Genomic DNA, 17,245 nt, shown 5'->3' on the forward strand with positions numbered 1-17,245 from the left:
ATACTTGAAGAAGCACTTCACGTGAAAACCTGAAAACTCAACGTGGTCGGTGGACTCTACTATCCTATGTTCTTCCTCGGGCTTGAAACTATCTCCATACCAAGTTTCATCTAAATCGGTTCAGTGGTTTAAGAATACAGAGGTAATCGATACGACAGACAGAGTATTAGTACCTAATAATAGGGATACTTAGTTAGGGATAACCATATCGCCTATTTCACCTATCCCTACCGCGATATCCTACCGAATGATGCACGGGAGCAATATAAAATGAAGTCGAGATTTTATATTTCGAATGCCAAACCGGTATTCGAACCTCAAACATTTAAACATGGTCATACTCGTATTTTAACGGTACATCGCATACAACTGTACGTAGTTTTTTCTAGGTCAATGAGAACCGAAATAATAAACTAGCATAATGGGTAAATTATAATATCATAATTGGATAATAGGTAGCTCAGTGATTTTTATTGTTGATCCCGTTCCCGTAATTAAGTAGGTCTAAAGCTGTTATACCTCTAAGGCGAAAAAATACGATTACTAGTACCAATAACAACTGTTCTATAGGTATGTTAACAAAACCGAATAGCAAACTAGTCGCACAGCCAAATATGAAATCTCAATATTTCACATTCACGGACCGTGGCAGGGTTCAATTTCAATTTAATTATTTAAAACAAAATGCAACTTTACAGGACTAGCCTAAGCCATTTGTTGCAAGATCTGTAAAAGCCTCAAAAACAATTCATCATCATCATATCAGCCTTTTATAGCCCACTGCTGAGCATAGGCCTCTCTTACGAGGGTTTCAAAAACAATTGTAACCACAAAAGAAGGAAGTGAAAGCCGAGATGACAAAGAGCCGAGTACCTATAAGTTTGGCGTCATCCAACAAGTTGCAAGAATGCATCTTTTCACTAGGAACTACTATATTTTGTCTAATTGTTTAATGGTAATTAAATCTTTAAATTACATCATTAATTATAACATTATAAAATCAATTATGCGATCTGCAAGGTACTAGGTAGGTACAATAAATATACTTAGCGAAACATAATTAGACCATTAGTAGCTTCGAGCAACACGGAAGGGAGGCGGCATTCGCACTATTTCCCCTCTGCCGAGGTACAAGATTAGCGCGTCAATTTAATCTAGCGCGGGTAATAAAACTAGTTGCACTTGGATTTTTCACTAGACCGAGTCCAGACGCGCGCGTGAACACTGCTGCACAAAAATGCCTGTTTGCTCGGTTTTTTGTTATAAAAAGAGGTCGGGGACATCAAATTTACAAAAAGAAAGTGTTACATTTCACATGTAATATTTTTTTTACATATCATACGTTAAATTACATTTAAATACAATTATTATATTTTAGTCTCAAGTAATTGTTGGATTTATCGATTCTGCTCGCTCAGTACAAATTGCGGATCGGTCGAGCGACAAATCCGACTTCTCATCTCTCAGAATACAATGACATACTTCAACGAAAATGTGTTAGTGTGCGTGTTGCACAAACTGCGGCCAGAAAGCTGGGCGTCCTAAATAAGGTGAAGCGATACTTCACACCTGGACAGCTTCTAACACTTTACAAAGCTCAAGTCCGGTCGTGTATGGAGTATTGCAGCCACCTGTGGGATGGCTCCGCTAAATACCAACTCGCCGCTTTGGACTCAGTGGAGCGCAGAGCCAGGAGGATGATTGGCGACAAGAAGCTAACGGCTAAGCTTCAGACTTTGGCCCATCGGCGGAAAGTCGCCAGCCTGTCGGTATTCTACAGGTTGCACTTCGGGGAATGTGCCCAAGAGCTACACGAGCTCATTCCACCGTCCCCATTTTACCATCGGACTTTTAGACGCACGGCCGGTTTCCATCCTTACTTGGTAGATATTCCGCCAATTCGCACGAAGCGCTTTGCTTCTACTTTCCTTATGCGCACTGCCAAGGAGTGGAATTCCTTGCCGGCGTCTATATTTCCGTGCTCTTATAACCCGGCAACCTTCAAATCAAGAGTGAACAGGCACCTTCTGGGCGAGCTCGCTCCATCGTAGGCCACACGTCTACGCCTCGGCTAGTCTGTGGCCATGAGTAAACCCATGCATAATAAAAAAAAAAAAAGTTGTGACACTAGTCACTCGTCCGTACACAAAAAGAGATCGAGGTTTGCAAGATTTGTCTTTGACGTGTGTCATTTTCTATGTATTTGTGTCGTCATTACAGATTGGATTTTGTATGTAAGTGTGTGAGAAATGCGACTGTGTGCACCTTTCCCCTCGCGAAAAATGGCAGAAAGATTTGTACGGCGAGATATCGCTTGGGCCCCTCCCTTCCGACATGTCGGAAGCCGGTGTTGCTCGAAGATTAGTAGGGATTTATTGTTTTACCACGCACGCACCGACCAACCTGTTATAAAATAATAATTGGAATTGAAGTCTCACACAACCAGATTCAGTCTATAACTATATATATAGGTATGTTATGAAGTTATGATGAAACAATTGCAACACCCCACATAAAAATAACATTTTCAAGGTGAGCCGGGACGAATACAGAGGCTATTTGCACGACATGTGCTAACTTATGCACAATAGCTGTATGCAACCCTTGTGCCCGCCATTCAAATGTTCTCATGCGAAAACTATAGGTATGCGCTCAACGGTGTCCCCCATCTGACCTATATTTTGTTAGTGGGTTGACGATACTTTTCTTAAATAAAGCAAGTAACACCCACTACCCACGATGCATTGTCCTGTTTTGTTTCATATGCCTACGGCCCGTCTGATGGTAAGCAGACTCCGCCGCCTATGGACGCTTGTAACTACAGCTGTGTCATGAGCATGGACATATATATTCTATGGTCATGAGACTGTTGCTGACTTTCTATAATTATGTAGGTATGCAATGCAAGGATTCAATATGTAGGCAGGTTAAGGTACGCAGGTGCCTCATAGCCAACACCGTGCCTCCTCGGGAGGTTTAGGAGCCCTACATTACATACCTTCTATGATGTAAATTTAACGTACTTCCCCAGTTGTAGGGTCCATATTTGTACAAAGATGGCGGTTCGCAAGGACTTATACCCGTGTTTGTGAATTGAAAGTAAATATCTATAACAGAGATCTTCCATGCTTAAATTATAATTACTATTTCTCATCGATGTGCGTACATTTATATACAATTTCTATAACTTGAAAGGTGCCTGACGGAATTAAATAGCAGAATTATTTAATAACACGCGAGCTGCTCATTTGTTTTTAAAGGTATGTTAACATTGAACATTCCTACTTCTTGTTAAAATTGTAAATACAGAAATATGTAAAATTTTAATACGTACAAAATTTAAAAAATGTTAATATTTTATTAAATCTCATAGTGAAAAATAAATTAATAAATTTTATATTATTTTATATAAAACATTTTATAATCACAAACAATATAGACTTTTTCTTAATTTTGTGAACGCTTATGCATGGAACGCATCGTTAGAGCATTTAGTGTGACCAGTACACAAAAATCACCAACTAGTTCTCGTTTTTCAATACAAGTTTATATCATTTTAGATTCAATGATTCTGATGAAAGATATCAAAACAAACACGAAATATAAACAATTAGTAATTACTTATGTATACATGGGCAAGAGAAAATTGGTTATTTAACAAAATATTTTTTTAGCCGGCAACATTATCCTGTTCAAGTTTGCGCATGCGCCGAATGGCGATTTTACAGTGATAATTCTTTGAGTTTTCATATTTTCTAAAATAAGAAATTTTATCATAGTTAGGTAATTCATCTAATAAAACGTAAAAAATCATTCCACTCTTTAGATAAAACTTTTAGTAACACGACCTGTGTAATTTATATTATTAAATATTTAGTGTAACATTGGTGGCCATTACAAAACCTAAACTTTTTTATCAGGACAAATGTCCACTTGATGTTTCGGCGACGTTGTGACTAATCTTTCGAAAAGCAAACTAAAAACACGAGTCCTGTGATTCAGTCTTTTCTAGTTCTTATTGTGCGAGTGCCGTGACTTCCATAACCGAGAAACCTTGCAGTATATTCGAAACTGCTTTCAAGCCGACCGACGATTTATTACTAAGGTTGAGTTCCCACATAATAGGAACTGTCAATTGTTACATTTTCCATTCATTTATTTTATCTTCATTATCGACTAAGTTTTGTGGCGTGGTGTATAGTTCGTAAATAGCGGATATTCTAGAGAAGCAGGTCGAGGTGTTGGTAAAAGTGCGAACAACCACCCACATAGCTTGTTGTTACTCTTGATTGAGCATAACATTGGCACGCCTCGTCGTCTATTCTCTAGTTCCCTAATGGTATAAAGATTAGCTTTAACTAATAAGTCTTCAAAGTGTTAACTCGTTATTAATTTTGTTTAGGTTCCACGCGTTGCTATAAACGGTCGCCGAAACATCAAAAGAAAATTGGTGCTTGCAGTGTAACAACAATGATTTTGAGATAAATTGTATAAAAGTGTTATTAGTCGAAGTGTAGAACTGCAAAAAACGGAAATATTGTTGAAAAGTTTTGATAAAAGAAGTGCTGTTAGTGTTTGAGTGTGGCATGGGGAGAGACTGCACGCCCCTACGGGTGTGGTGACATGGGCTGCTCGGCTTCTGAAGCCGTGCACCGGGAGTGAGCAGTGTGGGGCCGGGCTGGCACACATCTAGTATTATGAACAAGCGCGAAGGCAACAAGGAGAAGGAACGTCAGAGTGACGATAAAAGAACTTCCACGTAAGGACCTTTCTTTTGATTATTACTTTCTTATAATAATGCTGAATATATGGTTCAACATTAGGAGCAAACCTCAGGCTCAAGTAGGATAGTAATGCTAAGATGAGGATAGGCCTGGCATGCATACATTCCTTCATAAACGGACATTGGTTGTGTGGTCTGGCTTCTTATATATCATATACTTGTAGAATTATTCATCATTATGGACTAACTTGCTCCTCTGTAATGCTGCATGTAGTGAAACATCAGTCACAAGTCATGTTCTATTATTTCTGTACCATGGTGTGGTCTTACATTAGCTGTCATCTCAACACAATCTATAACGTGAAAATACAAGTACTGAGATGACATGTGATATAGATATTATAGATACTATGGTGAAAAACATCTACCACCAGTTTGGCCACTGACAAACGCTAATGTGAATGTAACTTACTTTCTATGCATCTCGCTTGTACTGGCATATTAGTTCGAGTGAGATGTATAGAAAGTAACTTGCATATATGTCGGTGTTGATACTATCAGTGACTCGTGGTACAGGTATAGGTAGTAATAGACTTGTTAAGTAAGACACTTGCAGTAAGAGAGAGAGTACTTGTTTTATACATGAAATTTATTCAAAAAAATATTGATAGTTGCTAAGGTACTGATCCTGGTCGTAAGTTGATTTCTTCTCTCACATATGAAGCAATTGCATTACTTTATAGCCTGCTATCCTTATCATATTTATTTATTGAAGTGTATTAATTACACTCATTTACTTTGAATCACCTAGACTACCAAGAGTATATAATAATATTGTCTTCAAGATAACCAGTCAATACTGCAATTCTATTTCATTAGGAAATTCCTATTTGTAACTAACCAAGAACTCATCTGAAATGACAAAGGAAAAACTAGTAGCACAAACAAGTTCTTGAGGTTATGATTAATTACTGGTCTAGACAGGTGTGTTGTGTCTCCTTAATTGGGTTACCAAAACTAGCTTCAATGTTCAAAACACTGTTCTGTTGGTTACAGTGTGAGTGTATTGTTTGGGAACTTTCACCTACATTAGATAATGATGACTCATTAGGACAATAGCCTCAAACTTATTCTCAATGCTAAATCACACATGTATTTTTTAAAGTGCTTATTAGTTAATATATCATTGCTCAGCTGAAGCTTAGCAGAAAATCTTCAAAATATTATTGTGTTTAAGTGACTAAATCAAAATACTTAATGTGAATAAAATTAGATTAATAATATATAAAATTGACCACTTCCCATAAATCTATACCAATAGTCATAAAAGTATACTTCAAATATAATGATTAAAAGTAAATAAATATAGTCTGTGCATTATTATTGTTTCTAAAGACGGTAAACATCTTATATCATACCAACTTGATAAGGCTAAGTTAATAAAAACACTGGTTATCATGTTATACTTACAATTCATATCCGATACATTTATTCATGTTTCTACTCATTCATACACTATTTAATTATTTATAGACAAATCTGCCTTCAAGTACATCATATTTTAGGTTCTTTAGAGTGCATACTTTTTTAAACATTGCCTGAATTTTTTTACCTCAACACTTAATTTTTAATAAAAAAAAGTGTGAAATCTAGTCTGTTATTGTATGCCAAATTGACAAGTTATCATGCAGTGATAAATACTTTACTATCAAAAATGTATTTAAAAACATTCTTGTGGATGTGTTTAAAATACAAGAATGAATAGAAAATAGTAAGTTTATAGTTCTTACACTTATTGATTTCCTTTTCTAGCATGACTCAAACAATACTTTTTCATAAAAAATATATCCAACTCTTTATGTGAACTGCTCCAGTTGTAAAAAACATTTAAAACCCATAGATTAAAATGAAAACCTAAATTATGATACCGTTGACCAAAGTGTAATTAATCATCCTACTATATGTGACTGATTCAGTTTGCTGGCAATACCAGTAACAGACTACAAAAATGCTTTATAATAACATTAAACTAAATTAATGTGCATCTTGTATTACATTGCAAGGCTAGATAGTTTCGCTCCATGCTTTTGATAGTTTGTAGTGCATTACTTTCACTTTTTGTCTCAATGCCAATAACGCTTGCCTAGTATGATTCACTACTAGTGGATAGCAGTCATGGCACAGCATGCATTATTATAAGAAATATTGCCCCCTAAAATACTTTTTTTTTTCAACAATAACATTGAGCCTGGCTGTGGCAACACTGACCATAGTTTGTAGATTTACAGTGAGTAATATGTTCACAATATGGTTGCAATAAATATTAAAAAAGTATTATTCTTGTTGCTTGTGTATGACATAGGCTGCTGTGGTTTAAACTCAGTCACTTAAACCTCATTAGTGTTATTTGCATATATTAGGCAATATGGTTATGTTTTGGATTGCTTTAAACAGGTGAGTATGTTATCAAAGTATTTTTAGGTTGTTTTGTTATCACAAGTGAATTTATGTAGTAGATAAATGTTGAATATCATAAATATCAGATATTTAAGCTAACTCAAATCAGATTATGGGTGGATTCATGAATTTATACATTCAAATAGGTTATAAACTCTGTGCTGTTAATAATGTTAATTACATAGAACTCTTTCCCTAATTCTTTATTCTTTAAATAAATATGTGGCTAATTACATTTTAAATACCATTTGAATGCTTATTAAATGGATATTTTAGTCATAGTACAGTCAGCAACAAATTAAACCGAGTAGAGTGATAAAGATAGTTTATAATGATCTATATAATATATTAACTGGAGGCTATCCTTGACATGAACTGTGTTTCAAAATAATATTTTAATAAAAAATCAATGTACGTACATATGTAACGTTTTGATAGGATTATAATAAAACTAAACATGGTTAGCAGGTATATTAGGCACCTACCTACCACTGCTACTGTGTGTCAGTGTGTGTGTGTGTACTGTGGTATCTTTCACTATTTTATTATCAATTGAGAGAGTAAATTTAAAAGGCATTACTGCAAGCAGCTACATATTTAGAATTCAATATAGTTTAGACAACATGGAAAGTCAACACAGCCAGGTTCATATAAAACTAACCTAAAAATAACAAGTGAGTGCCCAAAATTAGATACATTGTCTGTGCCAGTCTGTGGTTCCCACACAAAGAAATGTTTACTATCCTAGTCCGAAATATTCCAGGTAAGTCTTTACCTAATCAATGTAACTTTTAATTCAGCATTCAATTTCTTTGAAATAATAATAATTGATGTTTATCATTTGATCCATACTTATTATTGGTGCTATTATCCTTACCACTTGTGGCATGAATATTTTTGGCTACTAATGATTACTTCTAAATTATTCATACTAATCAATCAATCAATCACTCACACAATCTTGTATGTAACATTATTCCTTGATCAAAAATTCCAAAAAACTGCAGCTATGTAAGAGTTTATTAATTATTATAATATTTATAATTATAGCCTGACCACTAGTGCCCTACCTTGTTTATATTTATTTAAGTACAGAATTTAATATTTATAAGTTAAATTTTTCTATTAATCCCTTTCAACAATTTTATTTCTGCTGCTAGGCATTTTTAGATTTTCCTTGTAATGTACAGTCACCTGCAATAACATGTTATACAACGAAGGCTGCAAAAATATCTGATACGATCTTATTTGTGGAGCCCTAAGAACGTGTCACATATTTTTGCGGCGTTCGAAGAGTGTCATATTATTGCAGGTGACTGTACCTTAAAATCATTTTGTTTTTTATTATGACAAATATATAATATTTAATATATGCTTATACTATACTATATTCTATCTCTATTAGGAACTGCGAGACTAGTTGTGACTCTTCAACAATAAATAGTGAACAATCTTCTTTTGGGTAAGCGTGTTCCACCCTTAGACCCCATTTCATGGCCATACATATTAAAAGCAAAGTCTGAGGTGATAAGCCTCTACTTCCAGTGCCGGATTATAAAATATTAATGACATTATTTCTTATATATTTGTCAATTCTTACAAAACATTGATTACTGTTTGTCCCTTTCATTTTGACTTTTATCTATTTGTTAGAAAGAGACAAAGTTTAACAGAGAATTGTAAGACTTGAGGTTGGTAAGATTTATGAATAACGGGGCCATTTCTGTCCCCTTCTCCCCCTGACTCATCCATCAAATTTGGTTGATTCTTCAGATCTTGGTACCCCCTAGACATGGTTTCCCGAGTGCTTACTTTGCTTATTGGTTAATCCGGCACTTTGACATCTATGAATCCCTAGCATGTTATCTAACAAATTGTTCATTATTTATTAAAATTTATTGGCATTGATAGTTAACAATTTATTTGTGTAAAATTAACCTTATCGCAACAGCATAAGGTCTACTAAAGACCAGGTTGCTGTTTATTCTTTATTGATATTTTGCATGTTTTGATTTGTACGCATAGATATGTTTTATAATGTTTGAGCTTTTTTCTAAGTATTTGATTTTGATTAATCACTAATTTTGAGTTTTATATTTTTGAAATCTTTTATATGTTGTGTTTTAATTGTATGTATCTGCATGCGTTATAAATGTTATAATAATATAGTAAGAAAAAGACATCAGTAACTATTTCGTAAAAAAGTCCTACTGTTATCAAACAAATGTTTGACAGCTAGGGGCCCCCCCACATCTAGCGTCTTTCGAGCGTCGGCGTCTGTCGGCGTCTGGTCAGCGCTATGGAAAATGACGTCGCTGCGACGTTGCGTCAAGCGCGGCCATACAGTTGTAGACGCGGACGCTCGAAAGACGCTAGATGTGGGGGCTGGGGGGGCCCTAAACGTCATGAAATATGCCGTCCTTCTCTTAGCGTAATGCCTGAGTGGACGTTCGAGTTGGGCGTGCAGCGGGGCGGCATGCGGCGTGCATTTTAAACAAATGCAAACGTATAAGAGCGGCCTTAGTGCACGCTACTCAAATCACTTGTGAGCCCGACGCCACGCTGCACGCCCCGCCGAACGCTCCGCTTCGAGCGTCCACTCAGGCCATGTCGGCTGTCTATACACACGTCGAGAGCCTCATGCCGACAGTCTCGGCCACGCCGACCCTATCAGAGAAGGGCGAGACGAGACGAGTAAGAGGGAGACAAAAAGGGAAAACAGAACGACTCGGCCTGTCTTGGGGTCTTTCGACGAGTGTATACAGCTGGAATCTTGAATCAAGGAAACCAGTCTTTGCATTAGAGTTGCCATGCAATCCAGCATCTTAACTCATAGTGTTAAAGCATCTTTCACGTTGCAGCGCTACCGGCGCGGTGGGCGGGCGCGGCGTGGGCAGCAGCGCGATGCATCCGTCGCGGCACTCCGTCACCTCGTCGTCGGGCGTGTTGATGGTCGGGCCCAACTTCCGCGTCGGCAAGAAGATCGGCTGCGGGAACTTCGGGGAGCTCCGACTGGGTGAGTGTCCTCTTGAGGCTTTGATACGCTTGATGGGCAGGCGGAGCAAAACATGCAGCTCATTGAAGCTCATCAGGCGATATTTATCTGGCGTGTTGATGATTAGGCCCAACTTCCGCGTCGGCAAGAAGATCGGCTGCGGGAACTTCGGGGAACTCCGACTGGGTGAGTGTCCTCTTGAGGCTTTGATACGCTTGATGGGCAGACGGAGTAAAAGATGTAGCTCACTGGAGCTCATCATGCAGGCGATAAATTGGGCCCAACTTCCGCGTCGGCAGGAAGATCAGCTGAGGGAACTTCGTATAGGTTCGACTGTGCTGTGGGTGAGTGTGATCTTATCCAGGTTTAGGTGACGAGGCAAGAGATGTAGCTCACTGGAGCGGGTCGGGTGACTTCCACCTGTTACGTAAGACAAGGTTAGCGTATGTGCAGCGCCATGCATCCGTCGCGGCACTCCGTCACCTCGTCGTCGGGCGTGTTGATGGTCGGGCCCAACTTCCGCGTCGGCTAGAAGATCGGCTGCGGGAGCTTTGGGAACCTCCGACTGGGTGAGTGTGCTCTTAACCCTGAGGCTTAGATACCCCTACCCCTCATAAGTGAAGACGTTCCAAAAGACGAGGCAAAAAAGTTTAGTAGCTTACTGGAGCTCATCGGGCGAACTCTATGTTTTGTGTGGTATCTAGTAACAATGCGGCAGTTGCCCTAGGTACTACTTCGTTCACCTAATCCGGTCTCAGCTTGCAAACCTAAGTGGTCCAGGATCTTTTGTGGAGGAAGGCGTACTTGGATTATGTTGATGGAGCTCTTGCGTACTGCTACAGGTTATGTCGCAAAATCCTCGAGTAAGTTACTTTCAGGTCCACTGCATCAAATAGGGATGACACGATGACCGAGTTACCAGTGGCTAGATACCCCTGCGAGTTGGTTTCCTTATTCACAATAACATAGTTTCCTTGAGAAAATGAGATCTAGGTTTCGGTTAGAATGAGTCATAACAAAAGTGCATTGGCCACTTAACCGCAAACTGTTCGCGCGCAGGTGGCGACTGTGCATTAATGATACAACAAATTAACGATATTTTTAGTGATCGAATGCCAGTCCGCTTCTCTATTACCCTGTTTTATACTTTATTTTCATTCCAATCTGACCCCATGCACATTGGCATCGTTGACTGAATATTTGTAAATAATTTTGAAAAGAGAAGATTTTGTTTTTGTGAAGACTCACATACATATTACTGTGGTAGACACCAATAGTCAGTGAAGTGCAGATAACAATAATATTATTGTCTCGTAAAACTTTGTAAATAAATTTTTTGTACAATAAAGAACCAATCATAAAAAGAGCTTGTACATGGGCCATATTGAAAGTTTCTAATAGATTCCGATATATGAGACGAGTTATTTTTTCTAAATGAATCCAGTGGGTCTAGGAATTTTCAGTATGCCATAAGTATGTAGGCCTATATGACGTTCAATTCAATTCAATTCAATATCTTTAATGTCAAAAAACACATGTCAAAATATACAATAGGTACACAATAAAATTAAAAATACATAATCCACACAAATTAAAAAAGAATATATACAAATGTCAGAGTACATAATATATACAATGTCAAAAATAGTGGTATATACAAACGTCAATAAAACTAACAAAGAATAAAATAAAAATAAAAATACAAATGTCATAAAATATTACTAGATTCATTTTACATTAAATTTACAATCAAATTCTTTCACCGTGTAAAAAGCCTGGTCAATCAAAAAATCTTTTAACTTTTTAACAAATAGCTCATAAGAAGCCGCCGTTGCCGGCCGTTGGTAAAAATAAGATCTTAAATTATTTATTGATTATTAAATTAGTTATAAATTTTGCGCGAGCTATTTTACCCTGATAAACAGAGCGGTCCATATACCTTCCTAGTGTTATAAGCGCCTTCGATCATTCTTATTGAATATCAACAGCTAACCGTCATCGTTATACGTTATCGATGTAAATGCCGGTCGGACCGCCGGTGAGTCATCTTCGTCAGACGATTCTAATTTAAATGCCTACCTGCGTTCGGCGGTTTACTTAAATAATAACGGAAGAAAAGGCCTGAATGATTTTACGATACAAATAATAACGCATCTTATTTTATATGTATTACTTTAACATGTCTCTGATGTGTTTTTCTGTCTATAATCGTATCATGTAAGTTAACGAGGGTCCACTTCGAATTAGGCGATAATTGAATGCTGTGATACTTTCAATCTGCTCCTATGATGTAGCGACAGAAACTGATAAAACAACGAAAGCCCATTCTTTGACTTTAGGCATCCTTGGCAAAGTACCACCTCGAAATCGCCAGTTTTAGGAATATCAAAGAGCCGCAAATGGTGTTTTAGTGTTTTAAAAAACATAAGATGTAATATTTTAGTCGCTTGAAGAGCCGCAATCGTATCCCTAAAGAGCCGCATGCGGCTCGCGGTTTGACGACCCCTGACCTTGATCAATAGGATGATCTAATATGAAACATTTTATCAATTCACAGTCCGCCCCCTTGACGGGACAAAATAACAATAAAAAACTTTAATAAATCAACACTTTCTAAAGGTGACATATTAATCTAATAAAATGTGCCCTCCATTGACATTACAATGTCATACCTAACCTGACAATTGTTTAGTTAAGCTCCTTAAGCGTGCCCTGAATCTAGCTAAAACAATTAGAATGATTCCTTACAATATTCGGAAGCCATGTAAGACCTAGGTCACATCAATGCTAAATCAAATGCCAAATAATGTTTTCAACCAGTAACACAGAATAATTAATAGTATTACTACCGTACAGAAAGGAAACTTCCTACAAAAACGAAGTTTGACAGCGGTTCAGGGTCGAATCATGCTGTCCCTTTCTAATATATGGCACTATCCCTTTCGGCTATTTAGGGTTGTCAAAAATCACGTGATTATCTTATCTGTGATCGTGCACGCAAGAGGAAGTCAAGTGGTGCCAACCATAATAATTGCTCGGAGCAATGCTGAGCCGAGTTTGACCGAAGTCAGGAATTTCGCACCCCTGCCAGTAACTACAATTATTGTAAAGCCCCCTCCAGACTATGCGCGTCAATCGCGGGCGAAGCCGCGAACGCGAGTGTGGCGTCGATTTCGCAGATTGTTCACGCCTTCGCGCCTTGTTCTCCGTTTTTTGTCGGTATTTCGGCCCGCGTCAAAGGAGACGCGAAGCGCGAACTTGCAAGACTCCACATTACACAATATTTTGGCTCCTCTGTGGCAAGATAAATACTAATTCTATTATGATTATATTATATTAAGCAACTATATTTTACGGTTTTACAATAAAACAAAATGGGAAAACAGCTAAATCACGTATGATGCCATGATAACTAACAGTTAAACTCGATCAGCTGATGCTTTTCCGCCATATTGCCGCAAACCAAACTGCGAAATCGCCGTGAAGTGTGCGAGTGTGGAGTCATACGTCAACTTCGCGATATGTTCGCTCCGCGACGTCGCGCCGCGATTCACGCACATAGTCTGGAGGGGGCTTTACATTGTATTTTATAGAACAAAAATAATATCACAAAATTTTGTTCGCACTTGACCGGTTTATTTTTTAAAAACCTTGTTTGAATACTAACTGTTGCATTAATTTTTCTGCCTTTTTCACACGCTCCTACTTTCTAATTGAAATGTGACGTTTCCATAATTGTTTGTTTACACTTCGTAACATAGTCTGTTTTAATACTTACTTATATTTTATGTTATACTTCTAGTTAATGATTATAATTGGACATATTTATGATATATAAAATTCGTCCTTATTACGATATAAACGCATTAGGTTTACGTATAAAACATACACTTGGTATGAAGAACCACGACAATTATATGTAATAGGTTATTTTACTTTGTGCGTAAAAATGGATAGTCTACGATACGACCAAGTCGACTAAAATTACATTACATAAGTGCTCATTAAACTTTTAAATTGTTTTTGTTTTTGTACTATGACTAATATTGACTAGGTATATTGTTTTTTACCTAAAGTTACAACGATACGTTGAACTCGTGAGTTCAACACAACCACAACCAATGATGGGTAATGTCTATCGAGTGACGTCACCAACATGGCAGCTACCATTTTGACTCTTAAATTCAAATTGTTAAATTAAGCTGTTGGGGCAGATATCGATTACAAAAACGTAAAACAACATTTAAAGGATCAAATTATGCGTTATCTGAGATCTCGTTCATATTCGTTCACCCGCCCGAGGCGCGTGTTCGGTAAAACCTCGGAGTAATTAACAATGGAGCCGCCATTAACAGGCGTTCCCCTCTGTCGAAAATAGGCGGCCAATGGTCAACCACATGTCAACCATATGTATGAACTGACGTTTATCTGACATGACGTACCTATACATTTGATGTGCTCCTCCCCCGCAAAAAGACTATTTTGTACCGAATATTTTAGACATGGCGTCTCCGTTGGTTATATCTTCTAAGGGTAAAACAATGAAGCCGTCTCAATTTTATATAAATATACGGAAATACGGCTTGAAATAAAACTTGTTAGCTAGTTACAAGTCATAACTCTAAAATAAACAAACAATGCTTACAACTGAGTAATTTGGTGTTTATTTCGTTTCATTATGCCTGCCGAATTGTTGGAGTCAGCCCAGGAACGTAAAGATTATTGCTCCCTTTGCGTGTTGGGAAGTACCTGTATCTACTTACCTAAAGGTGCTGACAGACGTGTGCAGAATATATTATTTTTATTACCGAACCGCCGGGCCGATGGGTTTTCAAAGTACACACCATTTTATTTAAGTCTGGCCTCTTAATTAAAATAATAGTGCTTTGTTTTCTGTATGAAAACGAAATCTTAGGAAGTCTTCTGTCATCTATACTATAACGGTAAACCGATGACCAATAACTTAGCTCATCATCATCATCATCATTCTATCCTTCAGTCGCCCACTGCTGAGCATAGGTCTCTCTTCGTGTACGCCACTTATCCCGGTCCTGGGTTAGTCTCATCCAAAAGTTTAGCTATCAAATTAAAAGTATTAGTTACTTTGCTCTTATTAAAAGCCGAGTCCCAATAAAGGCCTGTGCACACCGGCTGCGTGTGCGTGACGTGCACGTGTGCGTGCGGCGTTGTGGTATACAGATCCTTATGAGAGATGGCACACGCGCACGTCACGCACACGCAAGCCGGTATGGCTCGGCCGTCTAGCATAAATTGTGTTTTCGCGCGCGAGTCTATACTTGAATTCGTGCTAGATGTATGAAGTCGCGCGAGAGACCGCAACTCATGCTAGACCGTCATATTGGCGCATCAGTGCGATAACCGCCTAACCCGTGCCGCGTCGAGTAGACGGTAACTTTACACCGACCTAATGCTGTTTGCCGCATAAAAGTGACGTCACATTTTGATGTCTACTTTTAGATCCCACTAAACATTCTACGATATTTAATTAAACACGCTGCAAGCTCAGCGGGAACTCATCCCGATGGGTACCTACTTCCCATTCACCTCTCTTTATAAAAATATAAGAGACGGAGATAAAAGGGAATTTCCAAAAGGCCACGCCAGGACTGTTGTCTGAGCATAGCTGTGATTAATATAGGTACCTACATCAAATTGCGTAATTTATTAAAAATATTTTCTATAATGTTACTATACAAAGAGGCAAATGGGGCCTACGTTTGTATCGAGAAGCGGTTGTCCCCTTTCCCTGTAATTTGTGAATTCGCTACATTTTAGAAACACTACTTATTCTTCCCTCTATTAAAAGATACCTGAAGATTATTTCAGTCTTTCGCAGCTTTGTGAATGATCTTATTTGCGTAGGTCTTATGCTCTTTTGTCCTGAAACTCCTGAAGATGAAATAATAATTCTTAGTCGCCCAGACGTTTTGAATCGCCCAGAAGGATTTATATTTTGAGTCTTTCCACAGTGTAATCAAAAAGGCTAATAGTCTTTTGCGTCCAGTTCAATTATATCACTCAGCCCCTGCAGCCTGGCTCACCTCATGGCCGTTATGTCACTGTCAGGGACTCAGGGATGCACGTGGCTGGCTCCGTGTAGCTAGGATTCCCTAAATGATTACGCTTGACCGAGAGCTGTTTGCGGCACGCAAATTCTACGATATAATTAACGTTAAATATGACGCCAGCAGCTGCCATGCCATAAAATACTGTAAAATTATTTACATACAAGTAAATGATAACAATATACTGCTACGATTGCAGACGGTTGCTACCGGCACATAGTATTCGTACATTTATGGCATAATATTTTCCGATTCAATACAAAACCAATGAGGTATTTTTATCTGAGGTCTGAAGATCTGGACAGATCAGATTTTTTAAGAGCTAGACTCGAGCATGAAATCTCATCCATAAAGGCATTTTTCGAGCTTGAAAAGTGAAACTCTAAGCTTCGCCGGCGACGACGGCGACATAATCTTGCCCCGTCTCAAGCACCTACTGATTTCCTAAGAGCGGGTGCTCCTATGGTTTCAACTTCAAATGATTCGCTCGGGTAAGGGTTTATATTCACATCGATGGCCATCCACTTCGTTACGGCAGACCAATACACGTCTGTCCTTCGACTAGGTTATAATCTTCGAAGCCAAATTAAACAAGGCCCATCATAAATGACTTGAGAATAGCTTGTCTGCATCGAAGAGAGGCAAGCTCACTAACCGGGCACTTTTAAGCCAAGTAGATTTCGTATTAATGCGAAAGGTGCAGTAAAAGTTTTGATTTATTTTTGCGCCTCTTCGTAACTGAATTATCATCCCCATATCATGGGAGTGCATAGGTTTTCGTGCATTCACTAACACATCTGATGGATCGCATTCGTTCATACTGTACTCAGCATTGGGGTTTGGGATTCCGACTCGTTTTTAGCGTTCCGTAGACAATAAGAACCGAGCTTGTTCGTGTCTTTCAAGTTGTATTTGGCATGTAAATAATAATCACGCCGAAATAGTACAACCGATTAACGTGCTTATACTATACCTTAAAAATCC

General features: G+C 38.1%; 1 protein-coding gene across 28 annotated transcripts in view; it reads left to right on the forward strand.

Annotated features, from left to right (window-relative positions):
• The first annotated feature begins 3,690 nt into the window (after positions 1-3,690).
• Positions 3,691-17,245, forward strand: part of LOC134669560 (casein kinase I) — a 60,694-nt gene continuing 47,139 nt past the window's right edge. For 5 of the 28 annotated variants that reach the window (XM_063527193.1, XM_063527206.1, XM_063527203.1 and 2 more), the window contains exons 1-4: positions 3,866-4,105; positions 4,403-4,759; positions 8,586-8,642; positions 10,042-10,196. In XM_063527193.1, coding sequence (XP_063383263.1) covers positions 4,698-4,759; positions 8,586-8,642; positions 10,042-10,196 — 274 coding nt within the window. In that variant the 5' untranslated portion in view covers positions 3,866-4,105; positions 4,403-4,697. The other 23 variants (XM_063527183.1, XM_063527192.1, XM_063527194.1 and 20 more) reach the window with 17 other exon arrangements.

The sequence above is a fragment of the Cydia fagiglandana genome, chromosome 12 (genome assembly GCF_963556715.1).
Source record: "Cydia fagiglandana chromosome 12, ilCydFagi1.1, whole genome shotgun sequence".
NCBI classification, from domain to species: domain Eukaryota; kingdom Metazoa; phylum Arthropoda; class Insecta; order Lepidoptera; family Tortricidae; genus Cydia; species Cydia fagiglandana.